This window comes from Cucumis sativus, chromosome 5 (genome assembly GCF_000004075.3).
Source record: "Cucumis sativus cultivar 9930 chromosome 5, Cucumber_9930_V3, whole genome shotgun sequence".
In the NCBI taxonomy this organism is placed as follows: domain Eukaryota; kingdom Viridiplantae; phylum Streptophyta; class Magnoliopsida; order Cucurbitales; family Cucurbitaceae; genus Cucumis; species Cucumis sativus.
In genome coordinates, this window is record NC_026659.2 from 479,307 (window position 1) to 507,304 (window position 27,998).

Genomic DNA, 27,998 nt, shown 5'->3' on the forward strand with positions numbered 1-27,998 from the left:
ATTCATATTTCATAGCTTGGCACCTTAATACTCCATTCACTCGCATTAATAACAAAAAAAACTAGAAATTGAGACGATGATATGGAGCAGTCAAAACTTGCAATTGTTATTATTGTTTGATCCAAAGGGTTTTTATTGAAAGATCCAAACTTGCAAAAGTGTGTAGTGACATCCAATAGAGGATATGCAAGTATGGTAAAGAAACAATATAAAGCAATTAATAGTTTGTTTGGCTTGGAAGAATCCTACCATTCTAAGAAATTAAACACCCCCTCCTCACACATACTTGTGCAAGTGAAGAAATATTTCATAAATGTGAGATTTTCCAATTAAGAAGTGAAAAGACAACGCAATACAAGTACAAAAGCCTTCAAGCCGAGGTATTACCCATGCATGTGCAGTTTTGAATTTCAAGCAACAAAGCCCACCTAAAGAAAAATCTAAATGGAAACCTACTTGATATTGAGCAAAGCTAATAAATTGAAGCAAAATGATAAACACACTATTTAACCGGCTTTAAACAGAACAGATATCAAGTAACTTCAATCAGCACACCAATCTAAATACCAATCACCTTATACTCATTTAGTGACGATGTGTATTGATTAATAATTGGTATCTAGGACAAAACTTTAATGCATAAGCATTTAAATAAAGTTACACTATTCCTCAAATAACTAGGTATGCAAAAATCATAAAAGATCAAAACCTTTCTGCCAATCTGGCTGTAACTGCTCTAAGTTTTGAATAAACTTTTCCAGCCGGAGAACCTAAAATGAGGCTGCAAAGAGAATCTCTAGCAATTTTTATGTTGGCAAAGGATCCTAATATGTGAATCTTGGTGTCTGCAATAACTATCCTTGTCTTTGTAGCGTTTTCAATGGCAAACTTTGTTTTACCAGCTTTACCAGACAATCTGCCAATGGCACGGGACAAGTGCTCACCTCGAAGCGTCTTAACATCTTTGATCTCAAAAGATTCTACATAGAGCTCATCCACTCGTAAGAGTGCAATGGCATCGATTACATCAAAACCAAGCATGAAAGCATGAACAAAATCTGCACACTTTTGCAAGTTACTAACGTCGGGTGTGTCTGCTCTTGTTTTCAGTTCAACTTTACGAGCCTTGAGGTTCATACGGATGTCAATTTTCATCTGATCATATATTGGGGTGTAGATTTCCATCCATGCTTTCTTGAGAGGAGAATATCGATGTGGAGGAACAGATACCTTTCGGAACTGAACTCGGCCATCGTTCATCTCATGAGGCTTTAGAGGATCAAACTGCGGTTTTGGCGGCAAGGTCCCAATTTCAGTTACTGTTTTGCTTGAAACTGTTTCCACTTCCATGGAAACGGGAACTTCAGTAGACTGCATTATGAAATTTTGCTGAGTTCCACCCTGCAAACAACCAAATAGCTCCCATTAGACAACAATATGTGAGCAATATCCGAGTGAAAGATTAGATGGATTAGAAAGCCATCAACACGAAAGGCAGCACAATAGAAGGCATAAATCTCCACCCCCACCCTCCTAGAAAAAAAAAAAAAAAAGGAAAAAGCAAACGAAGTAAAATTATAATAAAATCCCCAGTGAGAAGATTATACCTTGACCTTTTAAAGGTCTCATAATAAGGTAGTACACACACGTATAACCTCAGAATATAGAAGTCTACCAAAATGTATTGTAAAATGAAAATGGAACGCCCCAAAACATCAACTTGCAGAAAGGATGAGGTGAATAGTATTCCTCCCAAGAAACAATACTCAATTGCGATTTGAAAAAAGACTTTAAAAAAAAGAACCCTTCAAAAGCTAGCTCTTCTAATTACCCAATCCACCAGAAATCCTTTCAAAAGCGCAGAAATTCGAGACAAATTATTCAGCAAAAACAAACTACACGTCACAAATCAACAGGAAGAAAGTCACAGAAACAGAGTACAGCAAAAAATTGAAAAGGATCAAATTTAAGAGGAAAAACAAAAGTCTACCCGCGTTACTTTTCAGCCAATAAGGCATGAATTCGCCTTCATACCAAATCAAACTGGAATGCAGACGATAACAACAATACTCCAGTCAAGCAATCAACGATTATCAAATGAAAAACATAGCACCCCAGAAAAAGAAAACTTGCAGAAATCATGAACCCAAAACCAACAATCCCCAGTATGAATCGAAAACCAAACAAATTATATAACCCCAAGAATACGAGAGGTAGAAACCTGCGACGGTGAGAGACGAGGGCGGATGAGAAGTTGAGAGAAGAACGGGAGCGTCACAGTAAGGTATCGGCTAAAGCTTGAATGGGAGAGCCACCGCTCAGTGAGGACGGAAAATTTAGTCGCAGAGAGTAGCTGGCGGAGCAGTGGAGGTAGTATGAATCAGAGCCGAGAAGGTGAAGTGAAGGATTGAATCTCAAAGAGAAGAGGAAGGAGAAGAATGAAATCAAAGTCATAAATTAGGGCAAACTCTGATTGTGATTTCATTTTCTATTTTTATTTTGCAAATTACGATTTTGTCCTAAATCTTCGACGAGTATTGGCCAACCTGCTATGGTAAAATAGTAATTTGGTAACATCAATAAATAATATTTTAATCCTTTAGATTTCCGGGTTTTTTTTCGAAAATATAAAAGTTTGAGGGATTAAAGAGAAAAATTCTTTGGAATTTTCCAACAATATTTCTTCTTCTTCGATCTGTCCACTGCTCTGCGCTTCATCTTCTTCAATTCTCCGTTTCCAATTCCATTGTTTCAGCTCAGCTGCTCATATCGTTTCCGAATGTCAAATCCATTAGAGAGATACCACAAACTTTGCCTGATGGATTTTCTGGCGAAGAGTTACAGCTACCCATTAGCTTGTAAGGAGCTAAGCTTCTTAATCAGAGGTGCTTTCATTAAACTTCCCAAGAATCTCCAATCTCTCATTTACGAACATATTATCACCGCCTTTCATCTCCTTCCAGAGTAAGTCTTCTGTTTGTTCCCTTCATTCCATTTCTTTTCTTTCTGTTCATTTTTATAGACTCGTTTGATTTTTTGTTTTTTTGGGTATCAAAAGATTAGAGAAGATTTGGGTTGCTTTTGGTTATGGTTAGAAATTCAGTGATTTAGAATTTATGTGCTGAGTACTCATGTAGTTTTTTAGTTTCGATTTTCCGTATTTGAATCTAATTAGGAAATGTTGTGAATTGTTTGAATGTTTGATTTTGGCCATTTGGGAATTGTTCTGCTCAGTTCATTGATTAGGAAAATGTTTTTAAATTCTTTGTTTGTACTTGGTTGATTCTTGTATATTACTATTCATTTGTCACATCTGTCATTTTGCTGTCTTCGGCATGAGCTTGTCTTATTAGCTACTTCTTGTATAGTCTTTAGTTTCTTTAGTGGAGGAGAGTGATCATCTGTCCCGTTATCTATGGAATAGCTTTCCTTTTGAGGGTTCTATTGAATAGTTGGTGAGCAAAGATGAATATGCAGATGTAGCCAACTTTTTTCGTTTGAAGTTATGTACACCGTCGATTCTATCTTGTAGCATTGAATTTGAGCATAACTTCTATATTAATATGTATTTTCTGTGAATTTCTTCCTCTTTCCTCCCCCTTATTTGTTTACATTTTCTCAACGCTTATTAGAAAATGGGAGGTTTAATATAAAACCAATATGAAATTTTCTGATTAAGGTGTGGTTGATTTAACAAAAGAATGCAGACGAGCTCTGCTGCTTCTGCTGCACGTCTCCTTGCTCGGGCTGTTGAAGCTGCTTTGCCTAAGCAAAAGAGAAATTCAGTGATTGTAGAATTTAAGAAAGCAATGGTTGTTCATAAGAGGCGTACTAAAGCACATCAGGAAGAAAAAGGTGAATTATTTGCTTCTTTGCTATTATTATACATCAAATTGAACATATTTTTCATGTTTTGCAATTCAATCTGATTGTTAACTCACAAATTCTTTAGGTTCTTGTCAACTCCCTCAAGATGTTCTTCTCCACATCTTCCGCTTTATAGATGTTCAATCTTTAGTTTCAGCTGGGCTAGTATGCCGGTAATTATCTATCATGATATTTCCTCATCTATCAACAAAGTTTGTTATTACCTTAACCATTCTCCTATTCAACTATTCAACTTAGTTTACTAGCCCCTCAAAGTTCACAAGCATTGCCAACGCTATTGCTTCCTTTAAGATAATGGTCGTTATGTAATCAATGTGAAGGTCGTGGAATGTAGCAGCAGAGGATGAATATCTGTGGCAGTTGCAGTATACAACATTTTTTGTTTGTTCTGATGACAATAGTAAATCCATTAATGATAAAGACAGTGAGGATGGCTTTGCTAGCAGTAGCACACCTCGTGTTGATTGGAAAGAGGAATTCAAGAAAGCATATGTAGGTGAGAATTGACACGGTCTCTAATTTCTGAACAATAATATATATGCCATTGAGTGATCAACTTAAATTTAAGAAAAATACTATCGTCCATGTAGCTTGTAGTTAGAAATATTTTTAGGGTATCAAAGGCAAATTAGTCTATAGCCAATGAATTTGTTAGTAGCAGTTGATTACAAATAAAGTTGGTGGGAGTTATTGTATTCCTTTATCTTTTTATCTTTCAGTTTCAGTATTATTCTACTTATCTGTGGTTTGTTACTTTTTTTATTCTTAATAAAACAAAAAGTTTAATCAATAGTTTTGATTTGATAATAATTATTTGTACTATGGTGTTTGGAATGATAGGTAATTCTTTGGGGAGAAACACATATGGAAGGGGATACTGCAAACACTGTGACACAATAGTTTCCTTTAGTACCTTGAGATGTCCGAATGATCATGGTAGAAATAAAAACACACAAATCAAGCCTCTGTCAATCAACCAGGTACTTTTTTCTATCCCTTTTTCCTAAGTTCATTTTCAGGGTCTTTTTGGTCAGCTTTCGCTCCTCTACTCTCTTATTCTGGTTACATGAATCTTTCTCTCTGACGGCAAGTGTAGTTTTTCTATTCTCTCCAGCACACTGAATTGAAATTGCTTTTGCTTATTTGAATGGTCACTTTTCATGAAACTGACTTCTTTTCAGGCTGATGGTAGTAGTATTGGCTTTTTTGCTATTGATTCTTTTAGAGGGGAAAAACACTTCCATGTTCTTTTGAAAGTATCTATAAAGATTTTGTAGCTGCTTTTTAAGTTTTTCAAGAATGCTTTTTTATGTATAGGGTTTTAAGTAAGATTGATTGGAGTCATTTCATTGTCTAAAAACTGATTCTGAATTGGCCTATCAGTTCAAGAAAAATTTAAACTAGATGCTGAAACCAGTGTTGGTTAAGTTGTCAAAAAATGTTCTTTAATTTTGCTTTTTTATAAATAAAGAAAAAACCATATTTGTTTAAAAGTTTCAATATTACCCACGATGTTTCATAAACATTTCAAAAATGACACTTGACTAGATATAGATATCTTTACCCGTAAGAATTTTATATGAAATTTGGTTGGGATGGGAATGATGTGACGAAGGTGACCAACAATGAAATTTGGATTGTTATATTGTTCCAAATCCTATTTTTTGGTTCATAATCTAAAAAGGGTGATTTTGAAAGGCTAATATTGCAACTTTTGAATGAATAAGAGTGTTTTGGACAACAGAATGGACCATCTGATGACCAAAATCCATAAATGAAACAATCAAATGATAAAGTAATCAAACAAACTGAAACATTTTTGGGTTTTGCTTTCGAACTGACGATGATGTGTCTCCTTCTTTTAGGTTGTTGAATATGTGTTAAATGGAGCGTCAGAATTGATTTATTCTTCAGATAGTGAAACTGATTCAGATGAAGATGTGATTTCTGAGTTTTGGGCTCTTCCAAAGTACTTAGGCAGCAGTGGAGCGAACTGATCCTATCCTAAAGGTGCAGATTTGAATCTTTTAACTTTTTGTCTTTGACGAGATAGTAATATTTTAACAACTGTAAAGAAGTTGCCTCGTCTATCTTGTTAACAGCTTAGATTGTAAATATATTTACCAATATCATTGAGAACGAATGAACTGGAGAGTATACAACAAATCAAGCCCACAAAAATTCTACTAAGGAAAGGGGGTTCGAGCAAAGCAAAATGTTACCTCTAAAATAACGAACTAAGAGATACGAATTATTTTTAGTTTTTTAAAATTGTATTTGTTTTTCTAACCATTTCTTTAAAAGACTTTTATTTTATACGAATGAACATTTAAATAGGTAGCAAGTGCAGATTTAAAAACCAGAACATTCTTTCACTTTTCAAAACTTGGATTTTGAAAGCAAGAATCTAGCTTTGATTTCTTTTATTTAAATTTTCTAAAATTAAGTTTATAAATATGTATTGATTTTTTTTTTTCGGTTTTGGAAATTTTGAAAAAAATATAGAAAATCATAATTAAGAAAGAAAATGGACACAGTTGCTATAAAACTCAACTAGTGGACTAAAATACATAAAACGACTTCTTAATTTTAGAAACGTTTTTGAAAATCAAGTAACTTAAAAAAACATTACTTCCACACGAGTTTCATAAAATATTTTCAAAATTCAAACCAATTTGAAATTATATATATATATATATATATATATATAAGTCAAAAGCTGAGTTTAATTTTAGATGTGTATGGGGACATCCATTCTCTCATGAGCCTTTAATTTGTGAAGCATTTTGTCAACGACAAATGAACAATTTAGTCAATTTTAATGAAGAGCTAAAGAAATTGTTTTGATTAATTGTTTATGAATAATATTAGTTCTTATAGAGTGGTGTGTTTGAATCATTTAAATTAAGATTTAGGCATCTTGTTGTGTTGTGATTATTTTTGAGTTATGAGTTATGAGTTATTTTTCTGTCACATAATCTATATCCTTCCTTTCTTCATATAAACATATTATGATTAATGAATCTTAGTCTTGAGTTTTTTTCTATCTCATATTTAGTCAAAGAAAAGTTTGAGATTCTCTTGAATTGTAAGTTAAGAATATTGAGCAATCGAGAGATATATATATATATGTATATCAATTTACTATAGAGATATACCCTTCTAGATACAAAATTAACTTTTAATCAACAAAACTTGTCTTAAAAAGTGATATTTATTGTTCACAGAAAACTTTAGGATTAAGGAGGATAAGAAAGGGGGGAATTCCTTTAATTGCTCATATATATTTCCCATCAACCAGACAAAAAAAAAATTGAGTTTATCTAATGGGCACCTAAGATTCCCACCAAATTAAACAAACATCCCTGAAAAGAGACAATTAGTTTAGCATGCTTTTAAATTTTATCCAAAACTTCTTCAACCCATCAATAATCTTTTGCTTTTATTTGATTAAAGAAATGTTAATGTGTGATAAACAATCATAGCAAGTTATAAGAAGAAGAAAATCTAAATAATAAAGATGGGTAAGGTGTGGTTTTTAACTTTAGTGCAAAAGTATTAGCAAACACAAGAACTTTTATCATTAAGGAATTTGACTATAAGGTTTCATACATAAAAGCGAATTTAAAGGGCCCTAATTTCCAAGGTAATGTTTATATGTATATATAAAAGCACTTTAAAAGTAATCACTTAATGTTAAGCATACAATTAATCACTTAAAAACATAGAAACCCCACCAAACGAAAAGGTTTCTTCCAAGAAATGATAAAAATGGTGTTAAAAAGCCTATCAATTTGTGAAAACATTTTCAAATGAGCAAGGAAAATGAGACATTCATTCCCCTAGCTAACAACAGCCAACCCCACTTTGGAAGAAAAGAAAGATTGAAACTCTTGATATTCAAGTCTTCTTTGGCAACACTAATTAAAATAGGGTTTTAGAATACTAATGATAAAATTGAATTAATTAAGTCTGTCATTAATTAAATGGATACTCAATGGAATCTCTTCATATTTAATTAGATTCATTGTCAAATTCTCTCATTTCTACTTGTCTTTATCGACGAAAAAAGTTACGAATTTGGTATGTAGTAGATTAGCCTATCTTTTCTTTTCCACCAAAGTGTTAATGATAGCACATGGAAATGTCTATTAAGATATATGTGTTTGTTTAAAATAAAGGGTTTTGATCATGAAGAAAAATGTGTGTAGACATTGATATATACACATATATATATGTGTGTGTTCCAATATTATTCTGAAGTCAAAACCCTAATATTTTCCAATGGAGCTAATTAACTTGATGAGAGAGTCAACATAAAATAGACAAGGCAACCAAACTTGTATGGTGGTTAAGGCATCAACTATGAGAAAATATGATTGATGATACGAGGGGAAGAGAAAATTCAAAATAATTATGTGAATGCAATTTATTGCACATTTACATTTTCATTGACAAAATTGGCTTTTCTTTATTCTCTTTTTTTAGTAAACAAAACTGGTTTAATTTGATAATGTAATGGAGAGAAAATTAGGAGGGATTCAATAGCTTGTACTCAAATATATATACATCCATTAGATAGATACATTTATAGTAACTTCAAATTCATTATTCTCTTCGTATATGTGTGCATAAGTTGGTACACTATATATCATTTGAAAATGTTATCAAGCAAGAAAAAATGTTCTCAATTAATATACGAGTGAGGAAAGATTAGGTTGGTCAATCTAAATATCTTAGCTAGATTAACATAATACTTTCATCATGCTTCAGACCAAGATGCTACGAAAAGATCTTTGGCTTCAAAAAATTTCTAAGTACAACAATTGAAAGGAGGAGAATTCAAACCACAAGACCTTGTAATTACTAAAACACTTAAATGTCAATTGAACTAAGTTGATCTCGTTAGTTATAATGCAAACTCTAACCTATGAAAAAATTGAATGGATGATAATATCGGGCACTTTTTTCGTTCTTTTAAGCTTTGAATAACATTATATATCATATCAACCAGTGAATTTTTGTATTCAATTTTGCAAATTTAAGAACTCCATCAAGAGCAATCTGACTGAAATTTCAAAGACATGCATGTTAAAAAAATCACTTCATTAAGTCTTATAACATATATTGGAGCATGCTTGATTATGTTAAGTAATCAAATCTTTTAATTAATCTCATATTTATGTTAAATGATAACTTTTTCTTTCTCTTTTTAAGAACGTTAACTGCAATTCTCTCAACTCATATATAAACCTTTCCATTATAGAAAATTATTAGGAATTAATATAGAACTCAAACTTTGTATTTATAATTTAAAAGGAGGGTTTTTTTTGTCTTAATCGTTAAGTTATACTCACATAGGTTAATATCAACTTCAAGGTTTAAAAGGTGTTAGATTAATGATAAACATAGAGAAGATTAAGAGGTTAATTTGTTTTCTTGTTTTGAAAAAAATGGGTGAGTGGAGCTATACTCATTTGTTGATAGTAAGGTCAAAGCTTTTTATAGGGAGGGCCATTGTTTTCCTCATAAATATCCTTCAGAAAATAAATTGAGTAAGATATATATATATATCCTCACCTGCCATTTCTTTATTTGCTTTTCCTTTGCCAAAAATCAAAAAGAGAAAGAGAAAAGCAGAGCAAAGAGAGAGTACTGAGAGAGAGAGAGAGAGAGAGAGAAGTGTCTTTTTTATATGTCAAAAGTTATTGAAACAAAGAGAGTTTTCCTCAGAAAAAACTTAACTTTCCTCAGTGACCTCTCAATGGCATCACTTTCTCTATAAATATAAAACCCTAATTTTCTGACCCCATGCACAGTTACAGTTTTTCCTTTTTTTTTTTTTCTTTTTTTTTCCCTTTTCTTTTCAACCAAAGCTTAACCAAATTTCTTTCTCACTTGCACATTTTTACATGCAACTTTCAACACAACCTACCTACACCCTTACTTGCTTGGTTTTCCTCTTTTCTTCTCTCCACGGTTAAGTTCTTTATGAGTAGAACTGTAGAGGTAAAGAAACGATATGTTGCTAACAGTAAGAAGATTTGTTGGAAGTATTATTGATATTCATAAGTCTCTAATGATATTCAATAGTTTAAAACTTGGGTTTGAGGGATGTGAGGAGCCAAAGTTTGGATCATTACTCAAGTTTTTTTTAATGAGGGTTGCTTGTGGGATGACTTTTCACTATTATGTTGAATCTTTTTTCTTTGGCTTTGCTCATTTTCCTCCTCTTTTTGGAAGTTTCTTGTCATCTTCTCCTAAACTTCTCCCTTTTTTTCTTACCAAACACTTTTTGTTTTCAATTTTAGTTTTAAGTGCTTTTTTCTCATTTATAAAGAGGGAACCTAATTCCCTCTTCTTTTAAGCTTCCCTTTAGCTCAAAATTACTTTCTTTACTCTCCTTTATATCTATATTTTTTTTCCTTTTTTTCTATTGTTAAAGTTTCTTTTTTAATGTCTTAGACAAATACGTGGGTAGAGAATAATTACATCTCTTGACTTCGAAATTGATTTACAACTTTTAATTGAGCTTGGTTAGTTTTTTCTTTATCAACAAAAAAAGTGTAAAGGTGATATAAAATTTGATCCAATTTCTTAAGAGTAGTTTACTCTCAATATGACAGATTATTAAGTTAAAGCATACATGCAGTTTTCCCAATCAATTAAAAATGAAGACCAAGTTTTTTCAATTAATAAGAATACATCGATATATAGATGGGTTGAAACTTGAAAGAATATTCTCTCAAGTGGTAACCCTAATTCATTAAAATATATAACTTTAGAATCACATTAATATGAGCATTTATGTCCCGTAGGTTATATTGAGTTGTTAAATTAATTATCTGAAAAATTAGTTCATCGTTGATATAAGAAACATATATAAGTTAGAAAGATGTCATTATGAATCTATTTTAAATATAATACTAAAAATTCAAACCATATTTTAATCCAACCAATGATATTAAACAATTCAAGTCCAAATTCTACAACTTCAACTTATTAATTCTGTATCCACACATATATTCATATAGAAACTAAATTGGTTTTAAAAAATGGCAACTTGGATGGAAATAATTAAGAGCTAGGACTTGAGAAAATGTCTTCTTATCAAATATAATTGACGTTGAAAAAACTTTATGTTATCTGTACAAATGATTATTTCATTAAAAATACACGAACCTATAAAATAATATATGTAAGTTGTATAGCCTAAACTATTTGTTGTATGATAAAAGTGCAAACTCAATTAGTTTCCATAAATGTTTTTTTGGAGGTTAAGTTCTTATAAACTTTGAAAACAAATTTCAAATTACAAGAACTTTGATAGTCAGATTGTGGAGAATTAAGCTTACAATTAAGCAAAATTAGAAAGAAGAAAAGAGAGAGAGATTTGAATATGAAGAAAAGTATGAGAAGAGGCGCGTGGGAATTAAAAGGAGCGCGTGAGAAAAAAAGTCTGAAATGTTATGGTGAGAAACAGTGTGTTTTCTGAAGTCCTAATCCTGACCTCTTCCACCCTTTGCTTTGTGGACTCACCTTTCACACTCTCTCTCTCTAAATGAATATTTTTGTATAGAAATGTGTTTTTTAAAAAAATCAAATGTGTTATGAAAGAGGGTTTAATGGATATCAACTGACTTTAGCCATACTGATTTGAATGTAAAGTCCTTGTGGACTGATTATTACTATTATTATTGATTTGGGTATTCTTATTATTTTAGCATTTTTGTATAAAATTATAATAGAATTGGAACTATACCTAAACCAAATAATTGCTTTCACAATATTTTAATTTTTTTTGTTCAAACTTTCATGTTTGTGGGTTTTCATTGTGAGTATTTAATTGGGAAAAACAAGTTTTTGTGTTTATGTATTTTACATTGTTTATTTGTTTACAAACTTTTAACTAAAACATGTATGGGATTTAATTAAGATGAGGAATTGAGAAGTTATAACAAAGCATTAGAAATTATGTCAATATGAGAGTGATTGATGAGGGCAACATCCAACAAAGAACAAATTCCAATTCTCCATATTCAAAGATGACATAGAAAAAACCCCAAAACTTCAAACAAATAAAGCCTTACATCATCTCTCTCTCTCTCTCTCTTCTTTCCCTAACACCATTTTCAGTTCCATTTGAAAGAAACTAATCTCTCTCTCTCTCTATAAAACCCAACAAAACCCCACCTTTTTTTTTTCTCCTCTCCTCTCTCTTTTCACCATGGATTCCGTCGCCTTTCTCAAGTTCTTCAAACATTCCGGCGCTGACGAATTACAGAAACAGGAGGAGGAGGAGGAGGAGGAAGAAGAAGAAGGAGAAGATTCGTTCTTTGATATTGAGTTTTTCTCTGTTTCAGCTGGAAAGATTCAAAGCCCGGAACAGAGACCTCAAATTCCGACTAAATTAGGAGACCATATAAACCTCTGTTCCGATTCCATTTCCAAAAGAAAGATTCTTCCAATCGAGCCCACTTCGAAGCCGCAATCTCCGATTCAGCTACTTAAATCGGCACCTAAGTTTCCTGTTTTCATCTTCAAGAAACAGAGATCAATGGCTAAAAACAGACCACCTACCGGACAAGAAGGAGGTGAAAGCAGAGTTCTGAACTCCAAGCTCACTAGAGACAACAGCACGAGAAGATTCGGAGGCATTTTTCCGCCGGACCCATGTGAACCTCCGGTTCCGGCTCCGACGAGACGGTTCTCGAAGGAGGTGGTGCAGAAATATTTAAAACTGATTAAGCCTAAGGTTTTAAGAAAACCCACCGACAGCGGCAGCGACTTATCGTCGGCGGCTGTGGATTCGCCGGTGAGGGAGAAGCACGAGAATGGACTTCCGGCGGGGATTCGTTTGGTGTGTAGACATCTGGGTAAGAGCAAATCAGCGTCGGCGGCTGGAGGATTGGCAGCAGCGGTGATTCCTCAGACGAACCGGAGGGATGATTCGTTGTTGCAACAGCACGACGGGATTCAAAGCGCCATTTTACACTGTAAAAGATCCTTCAACGCCTCCTCAGGTAAAAAGAAAAATCAAAGCTCGATCTTAGAGCTTCTAATTTTGTCAAATCTTTCACACAGTTTTATTTACTTACTTCTAAATCAACATTTGATCATCTAGTTTTATTATTGGCCAAATTATCAATAATTGTTTTACAAAAAGAGATTTCCAAGTCACAAAGTTCAAATTTATATGTCACGAAATAACATTAAAAGTTCTATAAAGTTAAATACTTAGACATTTGTAGTTAAGTGGGGTTTGATTAACTTTGAAAAGTTTAAGTTATTTAGGGGGAGAAAGTTGTAATTGAACCAAAAAGAGTAAAAGAAAATGGTTAAATTGTAAGAAAGGCATTGATGTTTTTGATTTATTTTGGTGGTCAGAGAAACCTCTGTTTTTGTCATCAAGGTCTGAAGCAACAACAGCTTCACAAGAAAGGCCAAGAAGTCTATCTTGCAAAGGTAATTTTATTTCTTTTTACTATTATTCTTCATTGGTTTAATTAGTATTAAATAAAACTTAATTAATTGAATTAATGAAATGTTGTGATTATGATGATGTTGGCAGATTTTAGTTTCAAAGAAGGCAAAGAGGAAGGGGAAATGAAGAGGATGATGAAGAAAGAGTGAAATTAAAGAAATGGGTTAAATTTGTTTTGTTGTTTGTAAAGGGAATGGAAATTTTTGGAGGGAAGAACAAAAATGATGATGATGATGATGAAGAAGAAGAAGAAGTGGAAAAAAAAAATTGGGTTTTTAGGGTTTTAGGGTGAGAGTGAGTTTGGGGATGGGATGTGTAAAGAGGAAAGGGCTCATAATTATTATCAAAGAATTTGAAAAGATATCTGATTCTGAAAATCTGCCTTTGTGTTGGATTTTGTCTCTTCCAAACCCCCCAACCCCCTCCCAAACACTATCTTTTTCCTTTCTATTATTATTATATGTATACATGTTATCCGAGCGGTCCGCTCCAACCCAGAATTTAGGTAAGTTCATGACTTAACGACTCAAATTAGATCAAGATTTGGTCGTGTTATCTACTTGTCTCAAATTGCTTCCAAGAATAAAGATTTGTGTTGATCTAAGATGTTTTGTCTTTACCTACATGTTTCTTAGAGATGTTGATTTGATAACACCCAACATAAAAATTACTCGATCGAGTATAAACTAACACTTCATTTTCTTTTCTTAATATTATTATCAAAGAAACAATATATCAAAACAAGAAGACGAAGTGGGCAAGTTGACAAGACAAACACTTAGTATAACTCTAATGCTTAAGTTTGAATTATGATATTCTTTGTTTGTTTGTTTTAACATTTGATTTATTGATTCATTGGTCGATAGTATATGTCTTAATCAGTTCAAATTGATATAGTTATCGGTAAAATGATGCAAAGTCATTTCATTAGTTTAAATTGAGATGGTAGTGAGGCAGAGTATAAACAAATACATAAAAAGGGTTAAATTAGAGTTTAGGTTGTGATGAGTTGAGTGGATTAAAATGTAATTGTTGGCATGTGTTTTCTTGTTTCAAATTGGTGATCCATGAGTGATTATAGAGAGGTTTGATGCAAATTTAAATGGGATTAAAAGTTGGAAATGCTAGCAATTTGTTAGTTAGTCGAGTTATCACTATGAGTATGATTTATCATCTATAAAGTAATGATACTCTGAAGTTATTATTGAACTGTGCTTGTTGAGTATCTTTTCTCACAAAAAAATTGGCAAATCAACACATAAAAAATAGAAGTAATAAAAAATTCAGGACTCTTTTCTTTCAAAATACATACTTTTCGTTAGTCTTTCCTTTCAATTCCAACATTCATAATGCCTTCCATTTGACTCATTGTCATTGTCTAGTCTACGTCTTTAGTGTTTACTTATCAACTCTCAACGATTCATTCTCAAAATTTCCCTATGTGTGTTATGTGTTTGTATGGTCTTGTCTCTTTCGTTTACTTAACATAACTATTCATGATTTGATTTGAGATCCAACTAGACATTCATTGCAAATAACAAACTAGTTTAGATATGAAAAAATATATATTTATGTATTGTATGGTATAGGAGTAGGTGTAGTATGACTTAAACGAGCTTGACTTGTAGTCTTTTTGACGTCGACAATACATTTTATTTTGTTTGACCTTACATCGTGGGGTTGCCTTTGTTGATATGGTGATGTTTTTGTCTATGAGCTCAGTACGAACATAAGGAGCAAATCGACATTTCTGTTATATTATAGAGAAGCGGTAAAGAATAACAAATATAATAACAATATACCACTGATGCAAATGTAAGTTTAATACTAAAACATTTATGATGAAATGCTAATGAAAACATTAAGGTTCAAATTTATGAAAATATCGATGAGTACTTTAGTAGAAATATATAAGCCAATGGTACTATGAGCTAATGCCAAGCACACAATCGCACACAATCTCACATGGCAGGCAACAATAATTTTAATTTGGCCAGACGTCAGGAATCAAGGCAGGGGTCAAAAATTGGGGGCTAGACGTCAGGAATCCATTGGGGGCTAGCCGTAGCTACAAATGTATCCTTCCATTGGTTGAGGCCTACAAACCTTAAAGCACCAAGATCCATTCCTCAAGATGGACAATCTTCCCATATTATGATGGGTGGGATTCTAGGTGTTGAGCAAACAGGGAATATGTCACATTTGAAACCTTTCACATTTTTTTACACAAACGACGACTAATGTAATGGTACGTTTGTAAATGAAACAAGAACTGTAGTTGCATTACTACAAATTATACATGAGCAGCAAACAGTTGTACTAGAATTCTTTCTTCTTCTTTTTTTCATTTTTCTTCCACCACTACTATCACAGAGAAGTTACCATAGAATGCTGGGAGACGAAAGGGGGAAAGGTAAAAGATAAGCTAGAATAATTCATACCGGTGCACTGTCTACAGTCCAACCAATAGAAAACAAATAGAAACTCCCATGTAGGCATTTTAATAGCCTGCAACTGCACCATTATCCAGTGAATCACATTCATTCGTAGACAAAAGATAGACAAACCATACAAATTGAATGAAACTAAATCGGCAGAGTAGTCGCTACCTCTGATTTCTACAATATAGTTCTTACATATTGGTCAAGACTTGTATTGAATAGCTCACACCTGCAGAAAGCAAAATCAAGGGAGAGTTGATATTGTGTTGCGAGGACAAACATACATTAACTTTATTTTCACCATAAGAACGATAACATAGCAAACAAAAGCATGAATCGTTTGAGGTTGGGTTAAGTCTGTAAAGAAGATTTTGAAACATTTCAAATTTTTTGTTAAAGAGAGTAAACAGGAGAATGTAACAAAAGTTCTCCCACATAAAAGAAGGATTGAATTGTCCATATGGTTTGACTTTGGTTTCAACTACGCTTATATGATTTAAAATTTTCAATTTCATTATAGCCCTATAGGCTATAGCTCAGTTAAATCTCCAAAAATCTTACCATCTTTAGGGGGTGATAGTTTTCTTACTCTTTTTCTTTGGAAGTAGAAAAGAAGGACGATGTGCTACCATTCAATATCAGTACATCTAAACTACTAACATGTGGTAACCATACATAGATGTTCGTGAGATCATAGAAATCATATTGAAACCAAGCTCAACCCCAGGATTTGAAGTGGTCTAAAGGGAGAATCTAGTAAGGCCTAAAATATCCCAGAAAGGGCCTCTGGGACAGACTTACATAAGTTATGATTAAAGTCAATAACCAATAATAAGTTCCCTTTCCCCAGACGCCATTTAATCTTTTGTAAATTGAAACCAATGAATGCATGCATTACAAATTCAAATTCATCAAAGATATTGACTTGATTCAGCAAGATTTCAAACGGAGTTTCTTTGAGATAAATTACTACGTTTGGTATATAGAACATATGCATCAACCAAAGCTAACAGTTTACCTGATTGGAGTTCCTGGACTGTAGATTGGATTTTTCACTACATATTCAACATACAAGTTGTAGATGTACTTCAACGGGTCCCTCAGATCACCGGTTCTAGGATGGGTAACCAGAATAATCTGAAAACAAAGAAATGATCCATCAAACTTAAAATTAATTTACCCCATAGTCACAGTGATCCCAATTTTCCTCATTTGGTTAATTCTTTTTCAAAACAGAAACAATTTTAAAATAGCGGCTTTACATGGCTTCTCCCAAAAGATCAACTTTAATTCTTCAAGTGTAAAACAAGAAGCAAATAAATATATATATATATATATATATATATATATATATATATATATATGGTTAAAACTACTAATCGTCGCCAAGGAAAATGAATTTTCTAAGAAGAAGAAAGAAAAGCAAGATCATTTTTTGCGAGGTTACAAATAAAAACTTAAATTATCCATGTGACACAACAAGTTCAGAGAGAAGGATACTTTAAAACTCCCATATACCTTGGCAATAACAATAAATAAACAAGTCCATGACATAAAATAAATACTGGTTTCATTAAATCTCAATAATTCATATGTAGTCCGCTTCGATTATGCCATAGTCATACATCAAGTTCAGTATTTTAACAATTCAAGTAGACATGCATAAAGCTACTATGGAAAACATAAACAAGAACGGAAGAAGGAGGGTTAAGGAAACCTTTATCCCTGATGGAGTTTCAGTAAAACTGAGCTTGTAGGTATTAGTACGAAAACTGTGAAACGAACAACCTTGGCCAGGTAACTGAGGCACGCCAAGATTTCCTTTGTCAGCACTGTATCAAAGAAAGTAAAAAAAGTTATCGCTTCAAAACCTAACTCCCAAAAGCAGCTCATCATTTTCCAGTAAGTTGTTAATACTTTGAAAGATCAAAATCAAAATCTACAATCAAATTAGACATCTTACTAGTTATTGCCACCAACCATAAAAGGGCAATGCATTTGTCACGTTATTAAGATTATGGTTTGCATTAATCTCCTATCTGGTTGGATCACTACATATACTAGCCACACCATAAACTAAAGTAGTTTCCCAAAGAAGGAAGAAACATAAACCTGGTTGGGTCCATCTTGGCAGTAAAGGATTTAAGGGAGAAGAGCAAACCAAACATAAGTTTGTGGTCTTGCTGGGGATTCAATGTCCGGAGAGGCCGATTCCACTCCCTATAGAACAAGCAAACTCCATTCCTATTGAAAATATACATCATATGAACATTGTTTCCAGTTGCTGTTGGTACCGGAGGCGAAGGACTAATTTCTGACCCACCAAAGAACTGCATGATTTCTGGAATAAACCAAACTGAATCAAATCAACTGTCATATGAAATGATCTAAGAAATCTAAGATTCTAACAAAACCCCAACATTTCCACTCAACTCTACAATCAATTGCCTAGCAAAGCAACTAATAATTCAATCATTCCTAATAATTCATTGAGGTTAAAAATAAAATAGCGAATTGTCAACAGGTAAAATCTAACCCGACCCAAATCAGGATTCACTAAAGCAAGAAGCTGTACCCAGATGCATTTCCCTTTGGGCTCTCTACAGAACCACTCAATATAGTTAGAAACAAATCTAGTGTAAAATTGGGAGTCCTATTCATACATAATCCCAAGGAAAATGGATTTTACTTATGGATCGTATAAGAGACTGTGAGCAGGGGGAAATGGAGAGATAACCAGCAATGAGCTGGACGGTGACAGATTCAAGAAGAAGCATCAAAATCAAACAATGGAGACTAGAAAGATACCTCAGAGAGCAGAGACTACAAAGTAAAGAAAGCGATCAATTCAACGACGAAGCTCTTGATTCGTCACGCAATGATTGCCGGTAACAACGTCAGCAGATCGGAGCCTTAAGGCACCGGAGACCCCTACGACCAGGACAGAGTGAACCAACGTCGTTTGTGAAAGGCCTAAGCAAATCGATAGTCGCGTCTCTCGGAGTCCTAACTCCAAACTGCACTTTAGATATTTTATTAATACATTTGATTTGTGAGAATTTGCACTAACAAAATTGTTCATAAAATTAGGCCCTATTTACTCTATTACAAAATACCAAAAAATTTATTAATATTATTAGACATTAATCGAGTTCGATCGGATCAACCTGACCCTTTACTTGCACAATCGATCTAGTAACTCGATTTAATTTTTTTCTTCAATTCTCTGATTTTCTAATGAATTGGTCGGGTTACCAATTTTTTTTCAACATCCATATTTTTGTTATTGCAAAAATGATACAATACATTAAAATTAAAATTGATGAATATTAACAAAAATGTGTAGTTTCACATGGTTGAAAGGACCATTTGGTACATATACAAAATTCCCAAAATCAAATTGGGCTCATTTTGTTGTTATTGGAGGCCCAAGATAGGGGGTGATGAATATGGGCCTCCAAAAGAACGAACGAAACTCTAATTTCCACTCTTCTTTTCTTTCCTAATACCCTAAAACATAGTCTTGATAGCGTTTACTTGTCCAACTCTCAATGTTTCATTCTCAAAATTTCACTATATATACAAAGTGGGTTTTGATGGACTTGTCTCTTCGTTTACTTAACATAACTATTCATAATTTGATTTTAAATCCAAATAGACAAACAAGTTTAAATATGTATGAGTTTAGATATGCAAATATATATTTATGCCTATTATTGTAAGGTATATGTGTAGTGTGACTTGGAAGACCTTGACTTAACATTAGCAGTAAAACTTTTGCTGATATTTGAGCTCACAGCTGATATTTATAGCTCTATGATCTCAGTATTGGCAACATTTTCTTTTATATTATAGAAAAACGAATACAATATAACAAAACAAAATGTCGCTAATGTGAAAATATCGGTTCAAATTTATGAAAATGTCGATTAATACTTTAGTAGAAATATAAATCCAATTGTAAATAATAAAGACCCTGAACTTGCTCGAAAGGAAATAAAAATGTGGTTATGTCGAGCACGCAATCGCACTTGCCAAGCAACAAATAGATTTGGATTGAAGCTAAAACCGCATTAAACCGGGAAATGCAATATATATATATCATTGAATACATTTCATCTGTGTTATATAAAAAATAACACAATACATTAAAATTTATAAATATTGGGCCCATTTTGTTATTGTTGGAGGCCCAAGATGAATGGCAATGAATATGGGCCTCCAAAACCCTAGTTTACTCTATTTCGACTATAAATTCACCGTTTTCGGATTAGGGTTTTGTTATTATCGGCCGACCTCTTCATCGTTCAACTCCAGAGAAAGGGAGAGAGCAAGTTTCAGTAGAAAAGATGAAGACGATCCTTTCATCTGAAACTATGGATATCCCCGACGGGGTCAAAATCAAAGTTAACGCGAAAATCATTGAGGTCGAAGGCCCTCGAGGTAAACTCGTTCGTAATTTTAAGCATCTGAATCTCGATTTCCAGTTGATCACTGACGAGGCTACCGGAAAGAAGAAGCTGAAGATTGATGCATGGTTTGGCTCCAGGAAGACTTCCGCTGCCATTCGCACTGCTCTTAGCCATGTTGAGAATCTCATCACCGGTGTCACCAAGGGCTACAGGTACAAGATGCGATTTGTTTACGCTCACTTTCCCATTAATGCTAGCATCACCAACACCAACAAATCCATCGAGATCCGTAACTTTCTTGGCGAGAAGAAGGTATAACTCTTTTTCTCTCGCCCTTTTATCATTAATTGCATTTTCTGGATTCTGGGTACTAGATTCTTGTTTGCTGCTGCTTTTGCATAGCTTAATTGAATGCCGAATGTTTAACGGTTAAGGGTTAAGAATGTTTGATTTGCTTGCTGTTTTAAACATGTTTGCTTAAGCACTCCTAGCATTATGAAGTCTCGTCTTCTCTTCTTCTGCCTTTATGATTTGTTGAGTATTTAAGATAAAAATCAAGATGTTTTTTTAAAGGAGAAAAATGTTTCTTTGTTGGGTTCTCTTTACTTGATTCTCTGATTTTCTATGGGGATTGTCGCTTAGCTTCGCTACTGAGAATCAATTAAAAAAATGGTAGTTAACAAACCTATTATGCAGAATTATTCATCAGTAAATTTATTGTAGGGACGTATTTTTGTTGAAAAATGTTTTCCGAATGCAACGATATAAGGTTTTCTGTTCATAGGAATGAAAAGTTACGAAGTAGTTTGCAGCAAGCCAACAACTCGAATTACTAAATACCAGGAGAATTCACAAACCATTTGCTGGATATAAATAACTGAAATATAAAATCATCCACGAGGAATCGAAATTGGAAGCTACACGCCATAAAATCAGTTACTACAACTTGCTTGCGACTACATGAATAATGCTAAATGATGAGCAACTGCAAACATTGTTTGGGGTACTAGGTCGTGGAGCTAGTTTTAAGAACAATTTAGAGGGGAAAAGGTCAGATGGTTGAGGAGAATGTGAAAGAGAGGATCTTTAGAGACATGACATCGAGTTTGAGTGTTTTTGAAGGACAGAATTAACCGATTGCTTTGGATACAGTTATTTGACTATTTTATCCATAGCTCAGGTACCTTATGTTCAAAACAAGTGTTTTAATATATCTGGTATATATTCCAGTTAATGTTTATGATAAATCCCATGTTTGATATGTTTTTGTTATATTTAGTATGATTTGTGGATTCAATGTTTCCATTTTCTTTGTGCAATAGGTGCGTAAAGTAGATATGCTTGATGGAGTATCTATTATTCGATCTGAGAAAGTCAAGGATGAGTTAGTCTTGGATGGTAACGATATTGAACTTGTATCTCGATCTGCTGCCTTGATTAACCAGGTATTTTCTTCACCCATGCTACATTTTGATTGGTTCTTTGTTGCAAAGTTTGTGCCTGCACGGGCATAGTTGGTTTAATACTCACTTTTTGTTTCTTTTCTGGGTGACAGAAATGCCATGTGAAGAACAAAGATATCAGGAAGTTTCTTGATGGTATTTATGTTAGCGAAAAGGGAACCGTCGTTGAAGAAGAGTGATGAAAGAGTAGTTTTGTTCGACCATGCATTGGCGTTTGGTGATAGTTTCGTTTTATATATTTATATCAAATTCGTAGACAAAATCATGAGAGCTGGTTTTTGAAGGGACAAAATTTATCGTAGACAAATTCGCAAGCATTTAGTTGGACACCAATTGTAATGGGCAATCGAGTAAATGCCAGTTTTCGTTGTTTGATTTGTTGTGGGATTTCCAGAAGACCTAATTTTGTTCCTCTCTTTAGATTTAAGAATGCTGTGTTCATCTTTCAATTTATAGTGAAGTTGCTGATTTTGGACGCAGTTATTGTTCATTTGGGCCATAATTATTTCTCCAACATTAACTTCAACTTCTATTGATGTGAAAGTAATATTTTAAATCTGAATTTCCAGGTTATTTTGATGGCCATGTCATGTTTCATAATTCATAATCATTCTATTAATTGGTTTTAGAAACTAAGCTTGTGATAAACACTTGACAAAGTTTTGTATTAATCAACAAACGTTTGTCAATATGTAATTTTGTACCATTTTCTTCACTTGGCAATTGTTTGTCAAGTGTGCTTGATGGAAGAGGCGAGTCAAGATCATCTTAGTTAAGAGATAGGGAGACAGGTAAGCATTTAAGCTCAGCATTTAAGCTCCAAGTGATAGAGTTTCCTAGATACAATTAAAGAGTCGATGGATTGACATTTCTCTCGAGACCATGTCAACAAATGTTAGGATGACCTCGTTGATCTACTAATACCTGTTTGATTGTCAAAGATGAGATGTGAATGCTAAGGTGGGTTCATATCTATCTGGTATTGAGAGAATGTATGTGCATTCTGAAAGAGTAAAGTCGGTGTTTAGTCTTACCTCCTACAACTTTGACACATAAAATCTAATTACGTAAATTGTTTATAAACATTCTCATTAAACAACTTCAAATTCAAAGGGAATCTTAGCTCTCTTACGTACGTTATCTCAAAAATCGAAACTAAACTAATAGAAAAATGTCGAGGAGCTTGAATATCATATGCTTTTCCATGAGATGAAATGAAGCTTCATTATAATTTTTTCTTCTATTTAGCTAGAAATAAGCTTGAAGAATATTATATCATGAAAACGTATATATAGAAAAACAAATTTACTATTGTTTGTTTTTCTACCAAAATAAAAGTTCTGAATTTGTTGGATAAATCTGCAATTACTTAGCTTATTATGACTTGTTTCTGTCTCTCAATTTCTTAAATTTTTTTGGTGCATGTTTCAGAACACATTAGACCAGAACTAACCAAAATAGAAACTCAAAATGATTTCACTGTTTCAAACCAAATTCTTATGTTAAAACAAGAGAAAAAGCATAACAAAATATGTTCTATACTCGTGTACTTAATGAGTTCCAATTAATGGATGAGCGAACGAGTTTCCTTCATTCTTTAAGTAAACATAAAAAAACTTTAAACTAACACAGTTAAACTTAACACTGGACAATACTTACTTTCATCCAAACGAAATATCCCTCCAATCAAATAAAAAACAATTGATGAAAACTCATTCCTAACATTCAAACATTCCTAATTTTGAAAAGAAAACAAAGCAATCTTTGAAAATCCAGAGAAACAAGTGTCTTCGTACTCAGACGTACTCATAACTGTAGCAAGTCTTCAAGATGTTCCTTCGACGAAATGAATTCATGACAACGAGAAAAGATAGCTAAGAGGAAAACATATTTTCAAACTTGTATTAAAAAGTAAAGTTGTGAAAGACTAAACTTTTAGAACATAGGAGAAATCTAAATTTGAATGTCATCTTAATTCTATTGGGGTATTTTAATTAAATTCACTCTTACATCCTTCTCCAAATGATATTTATTATGATATATTTTTAAATTACTTTAATTTATTTATTTTTCTCTTAAAATAGAACTCCCCAATTATTATTTTTCCCCAACTAAACACTAATTAATATATGTATAAATGGATATTATACAAGTTGACAACTTGAATCTGACAATGTTTAAATTTAATACAAGTTGAAATATTATATATTTGACCAACTCTAATATCTATGAAATTATAACAATATTAAGAAGAAATAAAAAAACTTTTTAGACTTTTTTTATAACAAACAATAAAAAGAGGATCTTCGGATTATGTTTCTAAGCCTCTCTTTAAATGACATCTCTCCTCTCTCTCTCACACACACACACTCAATATTTTTCCATATTTGCAAAAGAAAACCCTTTTAGTTCTTTTCTATTTTGCACAAATCACTTTCAATTATCTCTTAAGTGTGAAATTTGTGGAAATGTGCAAAATCGTAGTTAAGAAAATAGATTTTGAAATGAACTTTCACTACAATTTTCTTAACGCACAAATTCAGATGTTGATTGAGTTATTACAGTTCACTCAATCTATTTTAAATTAAAGTCGAAATGACCTACGTGTGTAATGTTTCTACCAACCAATTCCATAAACATGTTGAATTAACGTTCATTTACTAGGTTGGTGTTAACGAAGGAATTTAGTAGAAATTAAGAATAAACTATGTGTATACTTAATTTGGATGAAGTAAAAGTTAATGGGTTGGTTTAGTTAAGATAATGCTATTTACTTAATCTCATCATATGAATCAAATATTAATGGTATAAATATTACAACTTTTCACTTAAGTAAGATTATTATATGGATGTAATAAAAGTTGATAAAATTGGAGACACAAATTCATAATATTTAAAATTTAAAGTTTGTTTTTCTTTTTTTTTTTTAAAAAAAGAAGTAAATATTTATAATTACAAATAACATACTAAATTGCCAAAAGAGAAGATTCTTTTGTCACTTCTCATACAAAAACTTTATTTATTGTGTATATATAATTAGCTTAGAAATTCCACATTTAGCTTTTCTTTTAATTAACTTAAATTAAATGAGGAATAAATTCTAAAACTATTTATATTATGTGTATGTATATACTTTGGTTCCTTGGATTTAGTTATTCAAACGAGATTAACTTAAATTTAACTTTGAAATTAGAGCTCTAAGCCTAATTAATTAACACTTGTAAATTTATAAAACACTAAACTAAAAACTAATTACAATGACTAAAATGCTAAAAAAGAAGAAAAGTATTATTACAATTCACCACTCGTCGCGGTCGCCGTCGGGTTACGATGACCGTCCCCTCCCAACCCCATCAAACCCAACATAGATTTCATCTCTCACCGTCAGGTTCGGGATCAGAATATCGTCATCATCGTCTTCATCGTCACTATCAATCGGCATATCTTCAAACATCTCTCCATCTTTCTCGCCGATGGTGGAATCGTAGTCGTTCAGCGGTGTGATGGGAGAAGCTGCAGGGGAAGAGGAGGAGGGTAGGAGAACGGAGGCGGTCATCATCGGGGGATCGGAATCACCCATGGTGGGGTGTCGGGAGGAGGAGGAGGAGGAGGAGGACCTGTTGCGGGAACTTCCGGCGAGGGAATTACGGTGAGTTGGACGGGGATGAGAGTGATCGCCGGTGTATGTGATGGTGAAAGTTTCGGGATCGTCGTTGCTGCGTTCAACTTGCTTTCTTGCTCCACACCCTTTTGAGCTGCTGCAACGGTAATAGTTTCTGTGATCGTAACATCAATTCAAATGATGGATGGGATGAGTAAGTTGGGAATTTTCCCGAGAAACAAACAGAAATCAGAAACAAAAGGAAAAAACTTTAACAAATAAAGAAACCAAATTTCGTATTAAAAACGAAGAAAAGGAAGAGTAAACAAAGAAGAATACCTTGGATACGGAGATCCTTTAATGGGCTTTTGCCCATATTTACGCCAAGCCCACATGTCCGTCGAGAGGTTATCTGCAGTAACATGGCATACCCTTCTCTTCTGTTGGTTCTTTCTGTAATTTAAACCTAACTTTATTATCATTTATTATATAATGCAACTTTCAATTTTTTATTTCCAATACTTTATTCCATCTAAAATCACTCATTTACTCTTCTAATTTTTCAAAACAATGTGTTTATATACCCTTTAAATTTTCGAAATTTAACCATTTAATTTTATTATTATTATATTACAGAAAAGTGGGTAGAATGAAGATTTTAATTAATTAATCAAATAATCACTTGCCTTTTTCTCGATTTAGGTATGAGAGAATGCGTCATTGGCGAATTAGGGAGGTCCGGCGAAAACGGCGGTTGCCGGTGGTGGTGGTGCAGCGCCACAGGATGTGGGTGTGGGTTTGGCCGAATGGGTTTCATTACCTGACGGAAATGGCGATTCGTCGGGGGGGTTGTTAAGTAAGGGATTTCGGGCTCAGCAGCAGGTACGGTTGTGACGGTGGTGGCGGTGGTGGAGGGGTTAGGGAGAAAAGAGATGAAGGCTTGGTGTAACTCATGGAAGCCGTTTGGCTGTTTTGGTTGAAAGATATCGGAAAAGGAGAATGCGACGTCGTTTGGATCGTCGTCGAACGTTAAAGAAGCTAGACAAGACAACGCAGATTCTTCCGCCGCGGCGGATGTTGGGTCAGTAGCGGAACCAGCTGAATTGCAACTCCGGACGACGGCGGAAAGATCCCAATCGTCGTTTCCGGCAGCCATGGATGAAAATTATACAGAAATCCAAAAGAGAAAAATGAAATTAAAATTTGTAAAAAAACGAAACAAATTTGTTTAGGAATTTGGTAAAAAAAGATGAAAGAATTGGAGAAAGAAAGGACGGCGCTGACTTTTGAATGTATAGAAAGAGAGAAGAAGAAGTGAAAGAGAAAGAGCACTGACTTTTGAAATTCACTAATTCTTAATTATGTATTTATAAACACAGAAAATCATAATTTTTTTTAAAAAAATAATACATAAATTTCAAATTATATTTTTTTAAAAAAAGACAAAAAGAAAAAAGAAAAAGAAAAATTACCTTAATATAAATTAAAATTATAATTTTGAAAAAATTTGACATTTGGTATTATATCTCTTGACATTTTGCTTTATCCTCTAGGGTTTGTTGAGCAAATTGGAAAAGAGTAAATTAAGTGAATTAGTGTTATTTCCTCTATAATTTGTTTCCATTTATATTTAGTAATGTTTTGGTAATTAATTCTTTTGAATTTTTATAATTAATTAACTCTAGAGTTGAAATTTGTTTGTGTATTATTTATGTTCTTAGCTAGGTTGGTACTTAATTGTCAAAAAGTTAAAAATCATCGATCTTACGGTCACGTGCCATATTATACTAATGATAGAAAATTAATAACTTATTTAATGAATATCTTGTTTTTTTTAATTAATCAAATTGTCGTTCTCGAAAGTTATTTTTTGGATTATTCTTATCTAAACTTTTAATATATACGACAACAAGTCGTAAAACTCTTTTTTTTAAATGATCTAAAACAAAAATGGTTTTAATAACATATAAATTATTATCGATAAATACATTTAAATAGAAAGAAATAAATACATGCAAATATTATATAGTTAGACTCACACTCACTCCATTATGAAGTACTAATCAAATCAAAGCTCTTATAGAACATGACTTAATTAATAATTAGTGAGACAAATTAAACCTTTTCTTTTTCCTCTTAACTTTATTATTTTATGTAAAGAAAATCTCACTGAATATATATTTAAAGAGAGAGAGAGAAGGGAAGTAATTAAGTTTTTTGAGTTTGAAAATAAAATAATTGTCAAATTTTTAATGGTGCTTAAGAGATAAACCCTAATTCATGCAAATATATTTCATTCTTCTTGGCTCCACCCTATACATATATACATATATATATATATATATATATATATATATATATATATATATATATATATAAATATTAAACCAAAAAAAAAAGCAACACCAAACCACTTTTATTTGAAAAATAGAAAACTAACCCATTTTATTTTGATAAATTACATGAAAATATTTAGAAAAAGACGTTCCATAACACTTTTTGCCTATTACGAATATGACAAAATTAGGGCTATTATAAGGTTACTTAATTTTAAATTTGTTACTTTTGCTATTTTTGGAATGATACTTTTAAATTTAGTATCTATACTTTAAAAGGGGCATTTCAAATTCTTTTTATGATTTGATAGGGGTATGATATATCTAATTACTAAATTTTTTTTGTAGTATATTATATAAATTAGTTTTATTT

General features: G+C 32.7%; 6 protein-coding genes across 9 annotated transcripts; 3 read left to right on the forward strand and 3 right to left on the reverse strand.

The window, feature by feature from the left end:
* Positions 1-480: 480 nt before the first annotated feature.
* Positions 481-2,468, reverse strand: LOC101217376 (RNA-binding protein pno1). The gene is made up of 2 exons (XM_004145860.3): positions 2,222-2,468; positions 481-1,401 (listed from the first exon to the last, which is right to left on the reverse strand). The coding sequence occupies exon 2, from the start codon at positions 1,375-1,377 to the stop codon at positions 703-705; it is 675 nt and encodes a 224-aa protein (XP_004145908.1). The 5' UTR covers positions 1,378-1,401; positions 2,222-2,468; the 3' UTR covers positions 481-702.
* A 168-nt stretch (positions 2,469-2,636) lies between these two features.
* On the forward strand, positions 2,637-6,098 carry LOC101214650 (F-box protein At5g52880). 3 transcript variants are annotated; one of them, XR_004216446.1, is made up of 6 exons: positions 2,637-2,964; positions 3,701-3,855; positions 3,953-4,040; positions 4,209-4,380; positions 4,729-4,868; positions 5,754-6,098. XR_004216446.1 is itself a non-coding variant. In XM_031885051.1 (6 exons), the coding sequence occupies exons 1-6, from the start codon at positions 2,780-2,782 to the stop codon at positions 5,883-5,885; spliced, it is 876 nt and encodes a 291-aa protein (XP_031740911.1). In that variant the 5' UTR covers positions 2,645-2,779; the 3' UTR covers positions 5,886-6,098. The 3 variants fall into 3 exon arrangements, 2 of the variants coding, with proteins under 2 accessions (XP_031740911.1, XP_011654641.1); XM_031885051.1 differs by having other exon boundaries at positions 2,645-2,964; positions 4,209-4,384; XM_011656339.2 differs by having other exon boundaries at positions 2,828-2,964; positions 3,680-3,855; positions 4,209-4,384.
* Positions 6,099-11,898: 5,800 nt separating this feature from the next.
* On the forward strand, positions 11,899-13,976 carry LOC101216668 (probable membrane-associated kinase regulator 5). The gene is made up of 3 exons (XM_004145857.3): positions 11,899-12,911; positions 13,276-13,353; positions 13,460-13,976. Exons 1-3 carry the CDS (start codon positions 12,116-12,118, stop codon positions 13,519-13,521), a joined length of 936 nt encoding a protein of 311 aa, XP_004145905.2. The 5' UTR covers positions 11,899-12,115; the 3' UTR covers positions 13,522-13,976.
* Positions 13,977-15,548: 1,572 nt separating this feature from the next.
* Positions 15,549-18,901, reverse strand: LOC101217138 (trafficking protein particle complex subunit 1). 2 transcript variants are annotated; one of them, XM_031885795.1, is made up of 6 exons: positions 18,622-18,901; positions 17,926-18,154; positions 17,531-17,645; positions 16,832-16,950; positions 15,982-16,042; positions 15,549-15,886 (listed from the first exon to the last, which is right to left on the reverse strand). In XM_031885795.1, the coding sequence occupies exons 2-5, from the start codon at positions 18,147-18,149 to the stop codon at positions 15,991-15,993; spliced, it is 510 nt and encodes a 169-aa protein (XP_031741655.1). In that variant the 5' UTR covers positions 18,150-18,154; positions 18,622-18,901; the 3' UTR covers positions 15,549-15,886; positions 15,982-15,990. The 2 variants fall into 2 exon arrangements, with proteins under 2 accessions (XP_031741655.1, XP_004145907.1); XM_004145859.3 differs by having other exon boundaries at positions 15,567-16,042.
* Positions 18,902-20,073: 1,172 nt separating this feature from the next.
* LOC101216899 (60S ribosomal protein L9) lies at positions 20,074-22,178 on the forward strand. The gene is made up of 3 exons (XM_004145858.3): positions 20,074-20,537; positions 21,548-21,670; positions 21,781-22,178. The coding sequence occupies exons 1-3, from the start codon at positions 20,163-20,165 to the stop codon at positions 21,865-21,867; spliced, it is 585 nt and encodes a 194-aa protein (XP_004145906.1). The 5' UTR covers positions 20,074-20,162; the 3' UTR covers positions 21,868-22,178.
* A 2,640-nt stretch (positions 22,179-24,818) lies between these two features.
* LOC101216181 (probable WRKY transcription factor 27) lies at positions 24,819-26,606 on the reverse strand. Its single transcript, XM_004145855.3, has 3 exons — positions 25,972-26,606; positions 25,629-25,738; positions 24,819-25,464 (listed from the first exon to the last, which is right to left on the reverse strand). The coding sequence occupies exons 1-3, from the start codon at positions 26,443-26,445 to the stop codon at positions 25,014-25,016; spliced, it is 1,035 nt and encodes a 344-aa protein (XP_004145903.1). The 5' UTR covers positions 26,446-26,606; the 3' UTR covers positions 24,819-25,013.
* Positions 26,607-27,998: the final 1,392 nt, after the last annotated feature.

Coding starts and splice junctions, on each gene's coding strand:
- LOC101216181 (XM_004145855.3), bottom strand. CDS start 26,445: ATGGCTGCCGGAAACGACGATTGGGATCTTTCCGCCGTCGTCCGGAGT. Junction 25,739..25,971: donor CTAAATCGAGAAAAAGGCAA/GTGATTATTTGA, acceptor AATTACAGAAAG/AACCAACAGAAGAGAAGGGT. Junction 25,465..25,628: donor AAAGGATCTCCGTATCCAAG/GTATTCTTCTTT, acceptor TTACGATCACAG/AAACTATTACCGTTGCAGCA.
- LOC101217376 (XM_004145860.3), bottom strand. CDS start 1,377: ATGCAGTCTACTGAAGTTCCCGTTTCCATGGAAGTGGAAACAGTTTCA.
- LOC101217138 (XM_031885795.1), bottom strand. CDS start 18,149: ATGCAGTTCTTTGGTGGGTCAGAAATTAGTCCTTCGCCTCCGGTACCA. Junction 17,646..17,925: donor GCCAAGATGGACCCAACCAG/GTTTATGTTTCT, acceptor TCTTTGATACAG/TGCTGACAAAGGAAATCTTG. Junction 16,043..16,831: donor AGTCCAGGAACTCCAATCAG/GTAAACTGTTAG, acceptor TGCTTTCTGCAG/GTGTGAGCTATTCAATACAA.
- LOC101216668 (XM_004145857.3), top strand. CDS start 12,116: ATGGATTCCGTCGCCTTTCTCAAGTTCTTCAAACATTCCGGCGCTGAC. Junction 12,912..13,275: donor ATCCTTCAACGCCTCCTCAG/GTAAAAAGAAAA, acceptor TTTGGTGGTCAG/AGAAACCTCTGTTTTTGTCA. Junction 13,354..13,459: donor AAGAAGTCTATCTTGCAAAG/GTAATTTTATTT, acceptor TGATGTTGGCAG/ATTTTAGTTTCAAAGAAGGC.
- LOC101216899 (XM_004145858.3), top strand. CDS start 20,163: ATGAAGACGATCCTTTCATCTGAAACTATGGATATCCCCGACGGGGTC. Junction 20,538..21,547: donor ACTTTCTTGGCGAGAAGAAG/GTATAACTCTTT, acceptor TTTGTGCAATAG/GTGCGTAAAGTAGATATGCT. Junction 21,671..21,780: donor CTGCTGCCTTGATTAACCAG/GTATTTTCTTCA, acceptor TCTGGGTGACAG/AAATGCCATGTGAAGAACAA.
- LOC101214650 (XM_031885051.1), top strand. CDS start 2,780: ATGTCAAATCCATTAGAGAGATACCACAAACTTTGCCTGATGGATTTT. Junction 2,965..3,700: donor GCCTTTCATCTCCTTCCAGA/GTAAGTCTTCTG, acceptor ATTTAACAAAAG/AATGCAGACGAGCTCTGCTG. Junction 4,869..5,753: donor AGCCTCTGTCAATCAACCAG/GTACTTTTTTCT, acceptor TCCTTCTTTTAG/GTTGTTGAATATGTGTTAAA.